Source organism: Ambystoma mexicanum, chromosome 3p (genome assembly GCF_040938575.1).
Source record: "Ambystoma mexicanum isolate Mex_15411 chromosome 3p, UKY_AmexF1_1, whole genome shotgun sequence".
Lineage (NCBI taxonomy): Eukaryota > Metazoa > Chordata > Amphibia > Caudata > Ambystomatidae > Ambystoma > Ambystoma mexicanum.
Window position 1 is genome coordinate 904038859 of NC_090925.1, and position 20558 is coordinate 904059416.

General features: G+C 45.5%; 1 protein-coding gene across 1 annotated transcript in view; it reads left to right on the plus strand.

Moving 5' to 3' along the window:
- Nucleotides 1–20558, plus strand: part of E2F1 (E2F transcription factor 1) — a 718581-nt gene that overhangs the window by 249084 nt on the left and 448939 nt on the right. Inside the window, exon 3 of the mRNA XM_069652146.1 lies at nucleotides 14719–14938. Coding sequence (XP_069508247.1) covers nucleotides 14719–14938 — 220 coding nt within the window. The remainder of the gene's footprint in view (nucleotides 1–14718; nucleotides 14939–20558) is intronic.

The following is a 20558-nucleotide window of genomic DNA, read 5'->3' on the forward strand; positions in this document are numbered from 1 at the left end:
GTCTCCCAGCGTTCGAGTTCTTGAGATTGCTCGGCCTCACGGCATCCTGCATTCTTCTGGTGCCAGAGGCCAGGTTGCGGATGAGATCTTTGCAATGGGCACTCAAGCTCCAGTGGTCTGTCCTCCGGCAGGTTGTCGGACCCTGTTCAGGTGCCGTCCTCAGTCGCCCAGGAGCTTCTGTGGTGGGCCGTCGAAGACAATCTGATGAAGGGGGCTCCATTTTGGCTACTCTGGCTGGAGGTGACGATCGTGACGGACGCATCCCTCACGGGATGGGGAGCTCATGCCAACGAGTTGACAGTCAGCGGACGTTGGTCCCCGTCGGAGTCCAGACTCCATATCAATCTGTTGGAGCTGAGGGCCGTCAGGCTAGCCCTGAAGGCTTTTCTGCCGACTGTGCGAGGGAAGAATGTCCTGATCCTGATGGACAACACGGTGGCCCTGCATTACCTCAACAAAAAGGGGGGGGCAGGGTCACTTCCTCTGTGCAGGGAGGCAATGCAGCTCTGGTTCTGGACAATCCAGCAGGAAGTTTCGATCTCGGCAGTTCATCTGGCCGGAGACGAAAATGAGACAGCGGACGCTCTAAGCAGGCAGAGCGCGATCTCTCACGAGTGGGAGTTGGCTCAGGAGATTCTCTTGGAGATCTTCGCCCTTTGGGGGACCCCTCAAGTGGATCTCTTCAACGCCAGTGTCAACCGGAAGTGCGAGAGGTTCTGCTCTCGGGAATTTCCTCCAAAAGGAGCCTTAGGAGACGCGTTCGTGGTGGAGTGGTCATTCCCACTGCTGTACGCGCTTTCTCCAGTCCCCGTCATCCCGCAAGTGTTGCAGAGGTTACGGTGGTTCGGTTCCCGGATTATCCTCATTGTTCCGCCGTGGGCCCGGAGGACGTGGTACCCGAACCTTCTCGACTTGTCCATCTGCCCTCCACGTCGTCTTCCCTACCGAGACGATATGCTCTCATGGGAGCAGGGGGTCTGGTTCTCCATCCAGAGGTCAGATCCCTCAACCTTCACGCTTGGTTTCTGAAAGGTTGAGATATAAGGATTGGGACTTCCCTGAAGACGTGATGGAGGTGTTGCTCTCGGCCAGATGTCCCGCAACAAAGTCCCTGTACCGTTGGCGTAAGTTCTGCGACTGGTGCAGGCTTAAGAATGTGGATCCTTTTGCATGTGACATTCCAATGGTTCTGTCTTTTTTGCTTTCTTTGGCCCACAGGGGCTTGCAAGTGAGTACCGTTAAAGGTTACCTGGCGGCGCTGTCCATATTTAAGCGGTCGTCTGAAGAGTGTTCCTATTTTAAAATTCCGTTAATTTAGTTTCTGAAAGGGCTCACTAATGTTTCCTCCGTCACCTTTCCAGGTGCCCGGTTGGGATTTGAACTTTGTTATCAAGTTTCTGATGGGTGCTTCGTTTGAGCCTTTGTATTCATGCCCTTTGAGACTGTTAACTCTTAAAACTGTATTTTTGGTTGCGGTCACTTCCGCTCGCAGAGTGAGTGAGTTCAGGCACTTTCAGTTAAGCCACCCTTCACTGGGTTTCATAAGGACAGGGTTGTCCTTAGAGTTTGTCCTTCCTTTCTTCCGAAGGTGGTGTCGGAATTTCATTTAGGCCAGAAGAATGTTCTTCTGGCGTTTTATCCTCCTCCACATCCTGGTAAGGAAGAGGAGACGCTCCATAGGCTTGATACTAGGAGAGCGTTAAGCTTTTATATTTCACGCATGTCCCGGGTCAGAGTGGATGATCAACTCTTCATTGGTTACGCTGGAAAGCGTTTGGGACAAGCTGTGACGAAACAGACTTCGTCTCGGTGGATTATTCTGGCTATTTCTGTGTGTTACCGCTTTGCGGTTAAGGACCCACCGGTCGGTTTGCGGGCCCATTCTACCAGGGGTATGGCTGCCTCTACTGGCCTACAGAGGGGTGTTACTATTCGTAACACCTGTGATGGAGCCACCTGGGCTTCGGTGCATACTTTTGTACGACACTACTCCCTCGATTCCATCCAGGGGCAGGATCTGACCTCTGGCAAGACGGTCCTTTACTCCTCAATTTGATTGGGCATTCTAAATTTCTGTTTTCTAAATTCTTTTCCCACCTCCTTGCATTGGTACTGCTTTGGGAGTCTGTCATAGATATGGAATACATAGGAGGACCCAATCCCCTCAAAGAACAAGTTACTCTCTTACCTGGTAACGTTCTTTCGATGGGATGGTCCGACGACGTATTCCATATCGCTCCCTCACTGCCTTCCCCGCTACAGAATTTCTTATGCGATTGCAGCTTGCGTTTCCGCTAGGCTTTGTGTGTCTGACTGGCAGAAGACTGGTGCCACACGTTCTGGGAAAAAAACGACAATTGAGGCTACGGGCGTCGTGCGTCCTACTTATAACATCCAGTGACCTCGGCCGTCGTAGGAGGTCCTCGAGGGCGGTGTATCGACGCAGGACGCAGACGCCGAAGATTTTCCGAAGCAGCACAGCTGTGGTGATTACATGTCATAGATATGGAATACGTCGTTGGACCATCCCATCGAAAGAACGTTACCAGGTAAGAGAGTAACTTGTTCTTTTTCTTCATTAAGTCCCTCAACGGGGCACTCAAAGTGGCAAGCATTTCTACAAACTTTGAATGATATTCAGCTAACCCTAGCAATGCTCTCAAGATGTCTTTGTCATGGGTGCGGAAGCTTTTACTATCGCTTCCACCAGACTGGTCTTGGGCTTGATTCCCTCTTCACTGATAACGTGTCCTAAGAAAGACACTTCTTTCACTTTCAACGTACACTTTTATTTTTTTAACTGTCAACTCCACTTTTTGAAGTGCAGACAGTACGTTCCTTACACATGCATCGTGCTGATCTGCCTCTGATGTAAAGATCAAAATTTCATCTTTAAAACATCTCACATTCTACATAACCCCCAAACAGAAATGCCATCATATGCTGAAATACGGAAGCCGCAGGAGCCAGACCAGAGGGCATTCTCCTAAACCTGTATACTACAAAGTCACAAACGATGTGATGGCCGTTGATTCCGGATGGAACTTTATCTGATGATATGCACTAGAAAGATCTATAGCCATGAATTACTTCATGTAATAATGTAATTATTTCTTGCAGCCTGTCAACCCATATGTTGTTCAAGGAGCGCAAATTAACACACATGGATATCGCTCCATCTGGTTTTCTCGCTATGGATCACAGGGGAGAACCACTCGACCGATTAAATAAGTTCAATTACCTTTACCTGGCACAACTTATCTAGTTCAGCTTCAAGCTTGTCCTTAAGCATTGGGGGCACAGATCATATTTTGTGAGCAACTGCTCTTGCATTTCTTTTCAAAATGATTGTGCTGAAATCTTTTCTAGCAGTCAATCTTGTTACGGAAAACCTTTTTTTTAACCCACTGCATAAATCACCTTCTACCAGCATCACCGGGTTAACTTGCATTCGGGTCAAGTATAATTCTCAACGCTTTCTGATGTCACCAACTCGGCAGAGACACCCCTTTGTCTGCCACATACATTCTGCCCCAAGTTTGTCTGCCATTAAATCCAATTTCCACAATCATCAATCCTAAAATCTTTATTGGAACACCCCCATAACCTTTAGGATTAATGTCAGAGGCTTTTGGTCTGACCTCTTGAACCCCTAATTTTCAAATTTATTCAAGCCAACCAGTGTGTACTTTGAACCTGAATCTGCCATCTTGCACAAATGGTGACCATCAATCTGGACATTGCACCAATATGCTGCCACATCATGTTCATCAATAGTAGCAATCACAATCTATCTATCTATCTATCTATCTAGGTTCTTGTATTACGCCACTAACCCAAAGGCCTCAGGGCGCTCACAGAAGAGAGAGAGAGCAGACAACAAAGACAGACAAGTAGCACAAAAAAGACAGTGACCAAGGGAGGCCCGTCATCACACAGGCCAATCATGATGAAGAGAAATTACAGAAGGAAAACCAGATATCAGAGTGCAGGGTCTACAAATACAGCAGCTGCACTTAATCACTAGGAAGGGCGAGATTCTACAAAGTGGAACACAACACAAACTAGACAAATACGTTTGTATCCTGCAGAAAGTACTTAAAGTACACAGCGAAATTGTTATTGATAACTGAAGTTGGGCTTCTTTTACAACGCAAACACAATAGTAGCTTATACCAAAATAGAAAGCAGACAAAGCAACGAGGCAACAAAGACAATTAAAATTACTAAAATCAATTTAAAACAAACTATGCCTAGAGTAGTAGAAAAATAGCTTTTAACAGATTGCATTTACTTCCTCCTGCAAAAATTGCATGCCATCATCTACGCACCGCACTTAATTTGTAGATCTGTCACTTCTGCACAATTTTGCTAAATGACACTATTTTCTGCATTTGCTGCGCATTACATTTCTGAGAGGACAAGAGTTGCCTGTGGACATATGCCCACTTTCACCACATGCAAAACACTCAATTCTGTGGACTTTTGGTTTGTTCTTGGACATATATTTCTGGGATTTCCACCGTCCACTATATTTCATGGTGTTCACCCCTTCTTTGCCAGTTTTGGTATTCCTCATTTCTACTGCATGAACTTTAATTTTCTGCGCTCCAGATAAGGTTGCAGAGTAAGCTGCAGATTTCTCAGCAAGCTTCGCCATGTTCACAGTTTTCTCTGGGACAAATCCTTAATCATTAATAGTCTCTCTTGTAGCCGCTTATCTGTGGTGCAGCGCACAATCTGGTCCTTGGTGAAGCTGTCCACAAGGTTGCAGAAGGCACAATTCGTCGTCAATCCTCTCAAAGCTGGAACATACAAACTCACTTTCTCACCGGATCCTTGTTGACGAGAAATAAAAACAGATGTTCCATAACGACATTAACACAGGGCCCAAATTGCTCCAAATGTGCTTGTTCTGTTGCCAAATGGACATCCCGCGCATCACCGTCACCATCTCCAACAGGAACTGGAGGAAGGGTCTAAATAAATCCTTCTGCCATCTACACTAATGTTGTTCAACAAATGGCTTGCTTCCTATCAGCATCAAATGCTCGCCCCCTATTGCAATCAAGTAGGTGTCAAAGAGCTTCTTCCACTGTTCCCACACTATCCTGGACTCCTCAGTGGTGGGTTGGAAGGGTGTGGGAGCTTGCATGGTGGCTTCCATGTCCACCCACAGGTGGCAATGTGGGGCGGCGCGGCTCTTAACTTGCACAGTGCTTTATAGACCTATTAACAGTCTAGCACTCAGCCACCAACAGACAAAAACGTTCCTTGCCTCTTCTACTTACAGTAGTCTGCACTTAGTCGTGGTATATGAGGCTCCATAAAGTGAAATCCTCTGTAAGTTTCCAACAACAGTATCCTGCAGTTAGGTCCATTTTAAAGAGGTTTCACTCCCTGTATGTTGGTGTGGAGGTAATCCAAAATGAGGGGTGCCTCTCACTCGTTACTGCTCTGTTGGGTAGTCTATACTTATGCACACTTGGTCCAGTCATTTGGGCTTTCACGACACGACTATGGGTCATACCCATAGTGTCAGCCCACATACCCGCGAAGATGCTGGCCTCTTTCATAATGTCTAGTTTCTCCTTCACCTTGACCATAGGTGAAACTGGACCCGTCCGTGTTTAAGGGCTACTGGCTCTGTAGTCGCATTGCATGAAGGCGTGCTTCCTCCTAGCACAGACAGTCTTTCCCTCGGAATAGGTCTTTAAATTCTTCCGAAAAGGCTTCTTCTATTTCCTCCTAATGCACTCTGAATGCAAGAGTTATAATTCCTCCCTTCTGCAGCAATGGAGCATCATGGTGTCTGACAATGTGACTTGGATATTCCCTTCCACCTTGACATTTTGATGCTGCAATGTTCTTGGCTGCACTTTGCAGGTGCATAGGTTCATTGCCTCTATGCAGAGGGGACAACCCCTTTCCACATAGGAGTGTGAATTGGGTGCTACTTGGCAAATTCACTGACGAGCCTATGTCGATGAGGGCAGCCATCTGCGTTGCCGAGATAAGTAGTCTGCATTGGAGTTGACGGCGCCGACTTCGTTTGCGCCCCATGGTTGAAATCATAAGTATCGTGTTATCATCCCCTGTCGTTTGTTTTCTTCTCATGCTGCTTCCACTTGTGGCCCACATTGTATGTCCCTGAGCTTCACATTTTCACAAAGGGATCGAACCTGCCTCTCTCACTGTGCCGCGTACATTGTTGGGTAGGTTGCCTCCACCTTAATCGCATGTCTTGGAGCTTTTGGACATTAAGCCCATGCCTCTCTCCCTCTCTGGATCCTCGCTTGTCTGTTTGCGTTTCTTCCACTGTTTACTCACCAATGCATGTCTTTGCATCTTTACTGGATTCTTGAAGGAATCTATGGGGTTCAAGTACTGCTTGCCACAATTAACGTAGTTGGAAGCATTAAAAGTCTGCATTCGCTTGGGTATTGAAATAGTCTGCCAGTGGTTTTTGTTGTCCCTTACAAGGGCCAGGGTTTTGGAAACATTACGCACCTCCTTCCCAATGTAGAATAGCATGGCTGATTTTTTTGAGTCATCAGCTTCCTTTGTGATGGTGAAGTACAGTTGTAGGCGTTCCACCCACAACTCCAATTTTGGTCTAGGGCCTAGGGGAATTCCAGTGTCTCAAATTCTTTAATGGGAATTGAGGTGTGGGTTATTGTCTTCCTGTTGTTCTTCGTGTAGGCGAGGGAATGCGCAGTGCACCCTTCAGACCTTTGGTTAGGGATCTCCATATCACTCCCAGCCACCTAATAGCAGTGGTGGCGCACTAACAGTGATCCGCTGCGTGGCCATAATAATACAAATAATACACAGGAGTCAGAATAGTTGAAGTGCTGTTGGAGAACTCCCTACCCATGTGTTAATCTCCCATTTATTCAGCACAGTGAGGCTTCCTGGTTGTCTGTTGCATGTGAGGCATATAGCACACAAGCAGCCGTGCTTTCTGTGTGTGCCTCTGGCACCTCACGGAAGTCGCTGCCATGTGCAGTGTAGTCTTCTGTTGATTTCATGTTCTACGACTGTGCGCAGGATCGGGTGTTATCGGCCTGGGGCCCGAGTTAAAGACCTGGGTGGGCCCCAAGCCGATAAAACACAATCCGGCGGGCCAAAGCGGCAACCCGTGGTGCTTAAAAAATCAAATATTTTCTTTCGTTCAACAGGACGCTGCGCGCATCACTTTGAATGGAGGAAAATCTTTTATGAAGATAGCCGCCATAGAAAGGCAAGGCGGGGCTACGTACAGAGCCCCTTTCCATGGTGGCCAACCGGAGCGTTCAGGATGGCGGGGAGAAGCTGCGGGCTCCAAAAGGTAAGTGAACGGAGATGGTGGGGGCAGAGGAGGCTTGGGGTCAAAATTCTAAACATTTAAAAAATGGCGGCCTGCGGCGTGGAGGCAGCCTGTGGGTTCCGCAGTACATGGGCTGAGATCGGAGATTTCAGCCCGCATTCTGCACAATAAAATTGACTGCGTCCCTCGCCCCGGTTGCTAATGTTTTATAGCATTTGCGACTACTAGACTGTGATGAATCGCAGTCATGCGGGTGACGTCTGCTGTTATCGCTGCACAACACTGTTGGATTGTGCTCTCTTTGTAACAGCAAAAAGTTTGGATTTCAAACCTGTGTTGCGTCTAGTCTCCGCCCCGACTTCCCAGAACCCCATTTACCAGACATGGACGCACTTTGCAAGTCCACTGGTGAAGTCTGCTGTTTCCGCTGTTCGAGCGGTTACAGCGTGTCGGCGTGGGAATCTTTTTGACTGACGCACATGGTCTGATAAGTAGTGACTTTTTTATTTTTACTTCATTGTGATTTTCTGGAACTATTTGATGTTGTGGTCGTGGGAGCCTTTAAACGCTTATGAGGGAAGTTAATATATATTATTTTTTGCTGTGTTGTCTCACTCGTGCTGTTTGAGTGACATTTTCAGATGAAAGGCATTGCATATACTCTTAAATCGGGCATGCCGGCAAACGTTGTGGTGACGAGAGCCTCTGTGCTATTAAAAGCAGTCACACATAAGGCTTCACCTAATATTGTGTTAAAAATAAAATTAGGTGCACAACCGGCACTAACGACTGAGAGACATAATTCGGCTGGTGACATCCGAGGCTTCTGTATACCTAGATGTGAACCTGATGCTCTAATCTCCACGCATATTGAAAATAGTTTGGATGGTTCTGAAAATCTAAACCTGACAACCTCTGAGCAAAAAATACAGGATTTTAATTCCAACAGATCCATCTCTGATGCGTTATTAGTGAAGTGCGTGTAACGCAATATGGGATAAAAGCAGTGCCTTCTATAGACTTAACTACCCAAAATTGCCCGCAAATTTTAAATGTGGGGCTGCCTACACACACAATAGAGGCTGGTGATAATAATGATGAAATCATGGCGCCGCCCCACTGTGGTGAATGTGAGTAGTGCTAATGCGACCGATACATGCGCATCTGTTGTTGAGAATGCATTAGAATCATATCAATCACCAATAGTAAATGACTAAACCAAATATAATGATGGAAGTTTATATTGTTCTCCGTCTCTTTGATCCACACTCAGAGATCCAAAGATCTAACGTCCTCTTTTGTATATCCTACACTTCGTGTAGCTCATAAGAAACCTTACGTAAATTCAAAGGACCGTATTGATAGTCGTAATCCACACAACATGCATACACCCTTGATTGAAATGACACTTAATGCGGTAAACACTTCAATTATGTCCCTGTTAAAATTATTTGAATCGCTAGATACTACAATTACAGCTCAAGCTGCGCAGTTGGACCAAATTACACTAAATATTAAGAACCTTACTAGATGTGTTAGCGATCAGATGATGAGTGAGAAATCGGGATTAGATTAACAGGAGCTTCGGAATACAAGAATGTACAACAACTCGAATCGCAGGCAGAACAACACCCTCATGTGAAAGAAATGGAGTCCGTTTTACCTTCCTTTTCAACAATTATTTGCCCGGATGTACCCTTAGCAACAGATAATTCTCTCCATACTACAATCATGAATAAAGATACGTTGGTTACAAATACTGAATGGAATACAAAGAGCACACTAGATAAACCGCTGACAAATGTGCAGAATAAGGAGACAGCGGTGTATAATATGTTTGAAAATAGAATAAGTATAAGGGAAAAATCTGCTAATAAATTTACGCAGAAAAAACCTAAATCAAAAAAAGATGCCACGAGTGGCGCAGGCAATCGCGAAACAATTTGTCAAACGCATACAGGCGGTGTCAAAATCGGAACTAACTGCCAGTGGGTGTCTTCGAGCTAAATATAGCAACTTGAGGCGCCAGAGACGACCTATATCGAGTGAGACAGTGGGAGCTGATCAGGATACGGATTATCCGCCTTTAAATTATTTGATATCTTTGCTTGATGGCTCTGGTGTGGGTGAACAATCTCGAAAGGTGGCAGAGATTACATCTACCTCAGACATTCGAAATAAACCTGCTCCCCCCACGGTGCTCTCGAATCACTCAATGGACAGTACTGCTCTAATGCACGGTTCAACCGAGTAGTTTGGACTCTAATGATATTACATCTATTTCAGATACCTGAACTAAACTTGCTCTTCCCCCCCATAATGCTCTTGAATCACTCATTAGGCACTACTATAACCAGCTCGGGCCAAGCAAAGTAGTCTGGATCCTAACGATGCCCCATTGGACATTCTGAAAAATATTAGAGCAATAATTCAAAGATCTGTAGATGAATATCTGAAGCTAAAGCAAGGGCAAGGCACCATGACTAAGACGCTACCTGTTAATTGTAATGCCTTGCTAAGTCATGTAAATCAGTTGCCTAATTACAAATCAAGAGCTGAGCAAACACAATGGGTTGTCGATGGGCAAGTTCAGAATCCATTATGGAAGAAGTCAAAACATACATTAGAACCAAATAATTACCATAGGTTCATACTCAAATGTCGACCTTCACTTCATCCAACATATGATCTCAATAGGACAAGTGTGATGGCGATTTTTGAAGGTATTGAACTTTTAAGAGATATTGCCTCAACAGATATCAAACAAGTTGAATTTCTAAATGATGTAAACCTAAATGTAGTACGTCTGTGGATTTCATCTAATCTTGTTCTTAACACCATTTGGCAAGCAGGAATTGAACTTTTTTTGTATGGGTTTCCCTTTGGCTATAGATCCAACGGTTCTGGTGGTTTCCAAAGACAGCGAACAACCAAATGATGGAGACAATACTCCTCTGATGAGACAAATGAGAACATATCAAACCCAGAATTTAGCAGGACTTCATGATCTGAGGGGAACCTCATCCACAGAAGATCGTCAAATGACTGTTGCAACATCATAACGATATGTATCTGATTCAGGAACAATGAGCCTAGCAAGTTGGAATACTTGCGGACATGTATATCTGTCTGCTGTAGGATCTAATAACTTAGATGATTTCGATGAAGTTGCGCTACAGGAAACCTGGTTGGTTGAATGTCCTGTATGGGAAGGACACAAAAACATTATTCAAGCAGCAAAAGCAAACCCGAAAGAACGACCATCCTCAGGACTGTTGGTTGCCATTAAATCGGGGAAGGGTTTGGCAATTTGCCCATGGGCTGCCCTGAACATCTTTATGCAACTTGTCAAAATAACATACTCTGTTGATTCTATAGCATTGATCAACATATACCGCTTTCCATTGTCCATTTCAGACCATGCTTTTTTTCATGAACTAGAAACATTATTTAACATAATTTTGTTGGTGAAATGCATAACTAATACTATCTTTGTAGGTGATTCAAACCTTCAGTGCCTGTATCTCTCTAAAGCTAAAAAGAATCCAATTTATGATCGATGGTTCATGTTCATGTCTAATCATAATATGGTGATGCTTAATGGCTCAACTACAGATGATGTACCCCCAAGAGAGTCCTGGTGTAGGGGTTAGAGCGGTTCAATAATCGATTATATCTACACCGATGTCTATACATTTCAAAGTGTAACCTCATTTAAGATCATGCTTCAAACTGCTAGTGACCATCAAATGTTGACTATGCACTGGAACTATAGCCATAAATTAGAGGAGGTTGAACCGAATAGATTTACATCTCATCTCACGGTTAATAACTCAAGAATCCGATTTAGGTGGACAGATATAAAGCTAATTGATTTGAATAGAGGTCTATTAAGAAAACAGTCATGGGCGCAATGGATAGAGGAACCCTATAATGTTACCCTACAAATGTATAAAATACTTTCTACTACAAGAACCCATACATACTTTGTTCCTAGGCATAATTTTAATGATCAAATACAAAAAGGGAAGGCTGACTTAAGACGAAAAAAAAAAACTGGCCCAATTGTTGCCAGCGTTCCTAAACAAATTGGGTGAGAACGCAAAAAAGTGTTTAATACAAAACAGATGGGTAAATGATGCTCAAAGAGATTGCTTCCAAAAACACAGCTGGAATTTGGGCTCTGCTGAATGCACCCAGCCATCTGAAACAAGCTCCAGTGCAGATAAATGGAGTCACTGAGGGTAATTGGGTGTGATATTACACCAAGCTATATGCTGCGCCCGTTGGTAGTTGGTACAACCACAGGTTAATGATTGCGAATGAGTCTCTGCAAATACATGAAGAAGATATCTTGGAGTTTATTCATAAATCCTCTCATTCGAGAGCCCCAGGCCCGGATGGGTTGACTAATCTCATGATGAAACAACATCCCCAGCATTGGGCCAGAATTTTATTTAACATCTTTATGCATGTAATAAGAACAAACCACATTCCGCCATCTTGGAGATCATCTGTGGTTGTCCCGATTTTTAAGAGAGCCGATCGGTCTTGTCCCTCCAACTATAGATCAATCGCCCTCTTGGATATCCCTGGGAAGATTTCCTATAGATTCATCCTATGAGATTTTACCAACTGGGCAATAAGTCACGCCAAGCGAGATCCATACCAAATAGGCTTTATATCAGGCATGGGGACGTCGATAAATCTTTTGACAATAACAAGTTATCCAACATCATCTTTATCTAAAGCAACCAATCTATTTTGTTTTTTGTTGACTTTAGAGCCGCTTTTGATTCAATTGTTCGATCATTATTAATTGATAAACTAGTCCAGGAGGTGTGTCCTTCATACCTGATCAATTTAATAGAAACACTGCACACAGAGACCAACTTCAAAGTTAGACTCAATCTACAAGGACTTTTGACCTCTAATAACACTTTTAGAGGTCTAAGGCAAGGGTGTATACTCGTGTCTACCTTGTTCAACTTTTATATATCCGACATTGGTAGGGTGTTTAAAGATGTTGTAGCTGATGCCCCCAAATTGGCCAGGAAGGCCCTGCCGGCCTTATTACATGCAGACGATCTGATGTTATTGTCTAAAACGCCCCGTGGCTTTCAAAATATGCTTGATGCACTTGGAGGTTATATAACTGAAAATATGTTGACAATCTCAAGAAAACCAATAATATTACATACCTACAAAGCCTTAGTGATAAACTGAGTATGTTGATATCGCAGGCATCAATCATCCAAGCCAAGTATGGTACATTTTCTATAATACCAGCTCTCTCCTACTTTAAACAAAACGTTACCCCGGTGTTGCTCCGGGAATGCAAGGTTTAGTTCTGAAACTAAACCTTGCATTCCCGAAAAGATATGGTTAAGTTTCGAAAGTAGATATTCGAAACATATTTTAGGACTTCCTAAATCCACTCCAATTGGCTGGATTAGAATTGAGGTAGGGCTAATTATACTTTATGCATGTTACACGTGGCAGGTGATTGCCTTGTTCAGGAAATGCATTATGGTTATTGAAGCGAACAAACTGATTAATGTACTTGCTGAATGTTTTTTCGACTGATGATACATTTATAGTCAAATGGTGCGGTCTTGTAATCAGAGCGTTAGCTGATGCTGATGTTTCCATGGATGACTTGGTTATGAACCGGAATAGAGCTAAAACCAAAATATTTCAGCGGGATTGGAATAGTACAAGAGAAATGTTTGACATACTGTGACTTTCCAAAAATCCTTTCTTACAGAAAAACATAGCTCTGTTGAGCCATATTTATCTAAATCACCTTCACTTAGACATAGAATTAAAGTTTTGCATTTCAATTTGTGGGAAACCAGAGACTTAAGAGCTAAATGCAAAATCATATCACCGCAAAGCAATATATGTCGGTTTTGTGAGATTCCAAATCAGTCAGAAACGGTGCGACATCTCTTAACTGAGTGTTATACGCTTAAACAGAAACGTGAACATCTGAAACCGCTACTGTCAAAATTTAGATAGCCAATGCTACGTGGTGGATGATTTATTGTGGACAAATAACTAAGAATCGCCACAATTGCTTTCCTGAATGACTTAAAATTACAAGGAGATCTTGCATAGACTGAACTGTAAATAAAATCGGATAAAGTGCTGAACTATGAGAACTGTGGATGAGTTGCTAACCAGAGAACATCTGAGGTATTTCTGTTAGAAGTAATTATGTAAAGAAAACATGGTAATGGTGTACGAAGCATTTGGCTATGCATCTTGTAGTTCTAGATCATAAATGAATTGGGTAATGCTGTAATATAATTTTAGATTTGATGCTGTATTTGTTTTATTTGTTAGAGTGAACTTTATGATTAGAGAAGATGATTATATAATTTTGGTTTTAAAGGCTTAGTTAGGATTTGTGATGAATTTGGTTTAAATGTATATATGATAAATGTTAGATCTTTTTATTTTTTTTATTTGATCTCATATTTTATGATAGCATATTGTATATGTTTTGTATGTTGATGATAAAATATTGTAAAACTGATTCAGTTCAGTTATATCATCTTGACACATTTGAGCTGCAGGCACCGCTGAGAAGAAAAGGAAGGAGTGTAGGGACATGTTTTTAAGCCACACAGCCCTCTCTCAGAAAAGGGCAAAAAGAAGCACCAACTGAAGATTTCCACCAGTACTTGGAAAATAACAGGATTGCTAAAACGTGCCACTTGTAATTAAACATTTTAAGTAACAATGATGTTTGCAGTTTTCCACCCAAAGAACACTAGTTTGAACTATCACGTAAGACTTGCAATTTTGGTTGCCTGTACTTTACCCTATAGAGTCAGTTGCTAAAAGGAAGGTGGCCACTCGGATTTCTAAAAAGAAACATTACACCTACTGCACATTTTATTGGTTACTAGCTAAAGGGAGAGCAAAACTTAAATTTGTCTCCATTTTCTATGAATACATACATAAAAACATCAAGCTAAGGAACCATATCTCCCCCTTCCAGCTCATCCTCACGTTTACACTTCACAAACGCACCTTTTATCGAAAGGGTAGCAGAGATTCTCAATATGTGTCCCATCTAACACCACTCGCCCCACCGCCCCCAATCGATCTTCCTGACTCTGCCCATTGCTTTTTTAAGGACATTTAAAAACATGTATGTTTTGGGATGTTTCACAGAATTGTTTTGCTCCCTGTGTAATGATGGCAGTTTGCATTATATGGCATGCAAAGCTGTAAATAAAACACATTAATTGTCATGCTCCCTCAGTGAACGTGTTATTTGTCTCCATACCAGTTGATAAACCAAATGAAGTAATTTTGTTCTTGACACATTGGCGTGAGATTCAAGTCTGGTAGCATCTGATGAGTCTTGATGGCATGTTTCGTTTTGTTTAATTTAGGCCTGAAGTCCCCTGGGGAAAGGTCTCGCTATGAAACATCCCTTAACCTCACCACCAAGCGCTTCCTGGAGCTTCTGCGGCAGTCTGCGGATGGAGTGGTGGATCTGAACTGGGCAGCAGAGGTGCTGAAGGTACAGAAGCGACGCATTTATGATATCACCAATGTACTGGAAGGGATCCAACTAATCTCCAAGAAGTCCAAAAACCACATTCAGTGGCTGTAAGTATCTACCCTAACTTAGCACTGTTTTGCTCAGGTTTTTATAATCTAGCACTGTGCTTGATCTATGACTGTCTGATACAGTGAGGTGCTGCTGTCGTGTGCTGGCCCCTGGCCTCCCAAGCCAGACTGGAGCACCCTGCCTTGAGGAGCGGGACTCGATAACAGCAGGTATCGATATCGCATCCATCAGCCGTGCCCACTGTCGATTTTTAAAACACAACCAGATCACTAGCCATGGCCTTTGGGTACGGCCATTCTATAAAACTTTGGTTTTATTTGCATTTTAACAATCAATGACAGTGTTTCTTACACCCATGTTTGATAAGGTTAGTCCCCCCCGCCTTCCACCCTCTCTCAATCAGTACGTTCATGGAACAAACATTTAAACAATAGAACCTCTGGGGGATGTATACACAGTCATAGTCGTTGCATTAAGTGGTCTAGAGTATATTTGATTGGCTCCCATCGATCAGGTCAACCCAGCGGATCTCATCGGCATTTTCCCAGCTTCTCCATCAGACTCTATTACCCTCCATCCTGGACAGCAACAGCCCCCATTCCTCCCTGAAGAACTCCCCGTAGTCGTTGACAATGGCTGTCAACCTCTCCATTTCAATCATGTTACACAGTTTACATTCCCATTCCTGTCTCGTGGGCAATCTCCCCACCTTCCAATATTGGGCCACTGCCAGTCACCCGGCCCTTCGCATCACACACCATAGGTAATGGTACTCCCCTGGACCCTGGTTGTGATTCCTAGTAGTATCTGGAGCGGGTCGAGGCTCAGCTGGGCCCTATGAGGTCCTTCATCCAGCTAAAGAGCTCCTGCCAGAAGATGCAAATTCTGGGACATTCCCACAACATGTAAGCGAGGGACCCCACCAAACCACAACCCCTTGGGCACATGGGTGATGCGCCCGCGAACATTCTTGACATTTTCAGCGGATCCCCATGCCACCCTTGCAGCATCTTAGTTATGTTTGATGGCAGAGGTTAATAGATTGCTGTGGAATGTCATCCGGAAGATTCCAGCCAGTCCTCGTCCGTAATTTCACCCCCCCCCCCGCTAGTTCCACCCAATATCGCTTAAAAGTGAATCTCCCCACCTCTGGAGTTGAGATCAGCATCTTAATATATGCTAGAGAGGGCGCCCCTCTGGGTGGTGGTCCCGTCCAGCCATTTCTCAAACTGGGTTAGGTCTCTGGATAAGCGGGTGTCCCTCTTCAAGTCTGTTAACATTCCCTTCAGCCTCAGGTATTCAAAGATGGAAATCCTGTCCCTGCCCAGCCCCTCTTGAATTTCCTCCTAGCCCCTATAGTGATTCTCTCCAAATAACTGTCCCATCCTCATCCGAGCACTGTTGGGCACACCTCATCCCCTGCTTTGTCAGATGGAACGGGGGCCCCCAGACTTAAGCCATCAGTGAGGGCTAGGATGAAAGAAGTCTGTTTGCTCCATTGTTCTTCCACAGGTCCCACGGGATGCCCATTGTGGGGTACTCGTGCTTCTCTCGGAATGTCCCTAGACTGAGCCCATAGGTAGTCCCTGACCTTTAATGGGTGCATTTGCAAGTCTTCCATTTAAGACCAGTAGGTCCCAAGGCTCTCCCTTGACTGTTCCAGCAGTACTCTGTTGAGCTGCTTTATAATACAGGTCTCGGTTCGGGAAGCCAAAGCCCCCCTGATCCCGTGGGAGTGTCAGGGTAACCCACTTCACTCGCGGTCTCTTATTCTGCCAGATGAATCTGGATATTACCCCCTTAAGTTCTCCAAAGTAGGCTTCCGGGAGTCGCAATGGAAGGGCGGAAAACAGATAGAGTAACCTAGGGAGGATATTCATTTTCACCGCCACCATCCGCCCATATCACGATATGGTCAGGGGCCTCCATCTCTTGAGGTCCTCTTTAATTTGAAGTAATATCAGATCAAAATTCACTTTCACGAGGCCAGAGAGCTCCCTTGTCAGTATAACCCCCCCCCCCCCCAGTACTTGGTTCGGGCTTGTTCGACCCTCATCCCCGACCGTCGGTTACGGTTCCCTAAAAGCAGACATCCTAGACCACAGGCATAATGGTGGATTTTATCTGTTGATTTTCAGGCCTGAAAGGCGCCCATAGCTCTGTATTTGTTCCAGGACCTTCAGGAGCGAGGAGCTAACCTTGGTGAGATAAGCCAAGATATCATCTGCAAAGAGGGATAATTTAAACTCCCCACACCGAATACCCTTGATCCCCTGGTTGGCTCTGATCGCGATCGCCAGCAGCTCCATCGAGAGGGCGTATAGCAGCAGCGATAGGGGGCATCCCTGTCTCTTACCACGCTTCAGGCAGAATGCTGCAGACATTATTCCATTCATCCTGACTGCTGTTGTCGGTTGTGTGTACATCGCCACCAACCATTTAAAAAATCCCTGTACAAGGCCCATTCTCTTCAATACCAGTTTCACAAAGGGCCCTTCCACCCTTGCAAACGCTTTCTCTGAGTCCACTGAGACCAGGTACACGTTGCTCCCCTGAGTCTGTTTGGTACAGCAGATTCATTGTTTCCCGGATGTAAGCGGCATCCTAGCTACCCTTTATAAAAACCCACTTGATCCCCATGAATCAGGGACGGCATTAAACTCTCCAGCATAGCACCAAGAATTTTAGCCAGGATCTTCACATGACTACTTAGTAGGGATATTAGGCGGTATGAGGCACACTTTTCCGGGTCTCTGCCCTCTTTGTGTATCGTTACAATTACTGCCTCCAGCATTGAACGCTGCAAGGGGTCTCCTGCCCACACCGCGTGAAATACCCGAGCTATATATGGGCCAGCGTGGATCTAAACTGCGTTTAAAATTGTACTGAGAAGCCATCGCTTCCGGGGGCTGTGCCCAACTTCAGCCCCTTTTCCCACCGTGCGCACCACCATGTCGTGGTCTGACCACAGGACTAGGGATACTACCGAACAACCTCCTCTTCCAAGATGGGCTCACCCACGCAGGCCGCTTCCCCCTGTTGTATCCCTGGTAAGGCCAGGGCATCCAAAAATGTAGCTATTTGCACCTTGTCACCTTCAAATTCTGATGTATAGAGCCCTTTGTAGAACCTGGCAAATTCCTTCTGCACTCCCTCAGTGTTGTGCACTGCCCCTTCGTCTTCGCCCATTATAGTCCCGATCTGCTTCTTTTTGCTCTCCTCCCTCAGTTTCCACGTGAGTATTTTATCCACCCTCTCCCTTCTTTTGTGGTATTTTTGCTTTAGGAACAGTACTTTCTTTTCTGTGTCTTGAACTAGGACCACCTTGAGCTTGGTCCTATGGAGCCTCAGTTCTGCCGCACTAGACGGCGTGAGACTCCTCCTCCCAGGTCCACCCGGCTGTAGGTCTGGGATATTATGCCTCAACTCCCCCTCATTTTTTTTTTTTGAGAGCCTATTCTAATACGCACCCCCCGAATCGTGGCCTTAAAACCCTGCCAAAGAGTTTGGGCCCCATCTCCCTCTTATCTTTAAAATCAAAGTAGTCTGTGATCTCAGTTAATACAGACTGGGAGACCTCTCTATCTTTGAGCAAGAAATTATTGCAGCGTCACCCACCCAGGGTCCTCAATCTTTGGGGGTGTCCCACCGTGCGCACCACCATGTCGTGGTCTGACCACAGGACTGGGGATACTATCGAACCCTTTACATGAGCCTTCAATTCAACATTCACTAATATTCGATCGATGCAGGAATAGGAGTTGTGCACCGCTGAGAAAAATGTGAAAGGTCGATCTCCCTTCTCCCCCTCTTGCAGTGAGTCAACAAGGCCTAGGTCCTGGTTAATGTTCCCAAATCTCCTGGAGGTGGCCCTGCCCATGGCATCACCCGCACCCACTCCCACGCTCTTGCGGTTCTTGTTGGGTCTAGCACCATATTGAAATCTCCCCCACCACCAGGCAGCTTTCCACAAACGTCATCAGCTCAGCCCTGACCCCTTCCCAGAAGTCTACCTGCCCTGTATTGAGTACAGGGTAACCCTTTCAGACTTACATTGACAAACAGATGGCGCCCGCCCGGATCCCTTTGTGTCCCATCCACCACCAGTCCCAGGTGTGCTGACACAGTGATCGCCACCCCACCTTTTTTCTTTGTACCCGAGGCCATGACCACCTCCCCCATTTGCTACACCCAAAATCTTGGTTCCTTGCCCCTCTGCCAGTGGGTCTCCTGAACCATGAGGGTGCCCAGTTTAGCCCGTCTAAATTCCCATAGGGTCAATGATCTCTTGCTAGGCGAATTTAGTCCTTTGACATTGAGGGAGCCAATCACCAGCTCATTGTCTGTCGACATAGCTCCAGTTCCATTCCTTCCATTTGTGCCATTTCTCCCCTTGAGAAATCATACCACTTTGTGATAGAACTGTCCCCTGAACCACTGAAAAAACGTCAAACCATGTAAACTCCCTCTGGGCGAACCCCAAACTGCCTCCTCTCCCCTTGTCTCCCCTTACCCCTCCAACCCCTGAGCATCCGACCCCGACATTCGTACTGCTATGAGTCAGGATAGGATCACCAGAAGGTCCTGAGTCAACAGGACTCTTTCAGACCACAAGGTCTTGTTACTGAGCCCCGCTCCAGCCCCCCAAGCGGTCTTCCTACCTGCTCATCACCCGAGTTGCTGGGGCTCACGTTTAAGCCATTTTAGGCCTCCCCCTCGCAATCCCCCTTAGATATAGCCCATCATCTGCTCTTGCTTTCAACCGTGACTCATCCCCCGCATAGCCCGCCGTACGCTCTCGCTGTCCAGTGACATTTACCAGCCTCTTCCCTCTCATATGGCCAGATCATGGGCCCGAGTGGCCCCTCGGTGGGGCATTGAGCTTTTTATACTTGTCTGCCCCTGCCATCTTGTGTCTATTTCTGGCTCCTGCGGGCTGGGCACTTGATCAGGTGGTCTCTCCTAGAGCTGACACCCCTAGCCATGAGTCCTCTGAGTTCTTCTGAAACTCTACTTCGAAGGGATTGGGTCCTCTGACGTATTCCATATCTATGACAGGTAATCACCACAGCTCTGCTGCAGTGATTAACTGTCATAGATATGGAATACGTCATCGGACCATCCCATCGAAAGAATGTTACCAGGTAAGAAAGTAACTTGTTCTTCTGTCGCTTTCCATGGCTTGGCGATAGTCTTGGCCTTGAAATTCAAAGCTGAAGGAGAAAGGGAAGCCCCATCGATATCACTTCCATATATCACTTCCCTGATGGCTCTCCTGATGTCACCGTCGTCTCCATCTTTTTCCGTGATGCCATAAAAGAGCAGGTTGTTATGGCGGTTCCTGTTCTCTACATTGTCTAGTTTTAGCATGGTCTCCGCCTCTCTCCTCTCCAGTTCTGCAAACCTCACATCCATCAGGGCTGCCACATCAGATTTTGTGGCTGCCAGGTCCCCCTCCGTGTTGACTGCTGGGGTGGGCGGACAGCCCCCTCTCACCTCACTCTCGAACTGGAACTTCTGTAGGGGGTCTCTCCAGCGGATGGACCATTGGTTATGACCCGACGGTCCAGGCCTAATGGTGTGTGTCAAGGCCGCAACATGGTCTGTGCTTCTGACTGCCAGGCCGGGGCCCACCTCTAGATCCTGGGGAGACCGGTG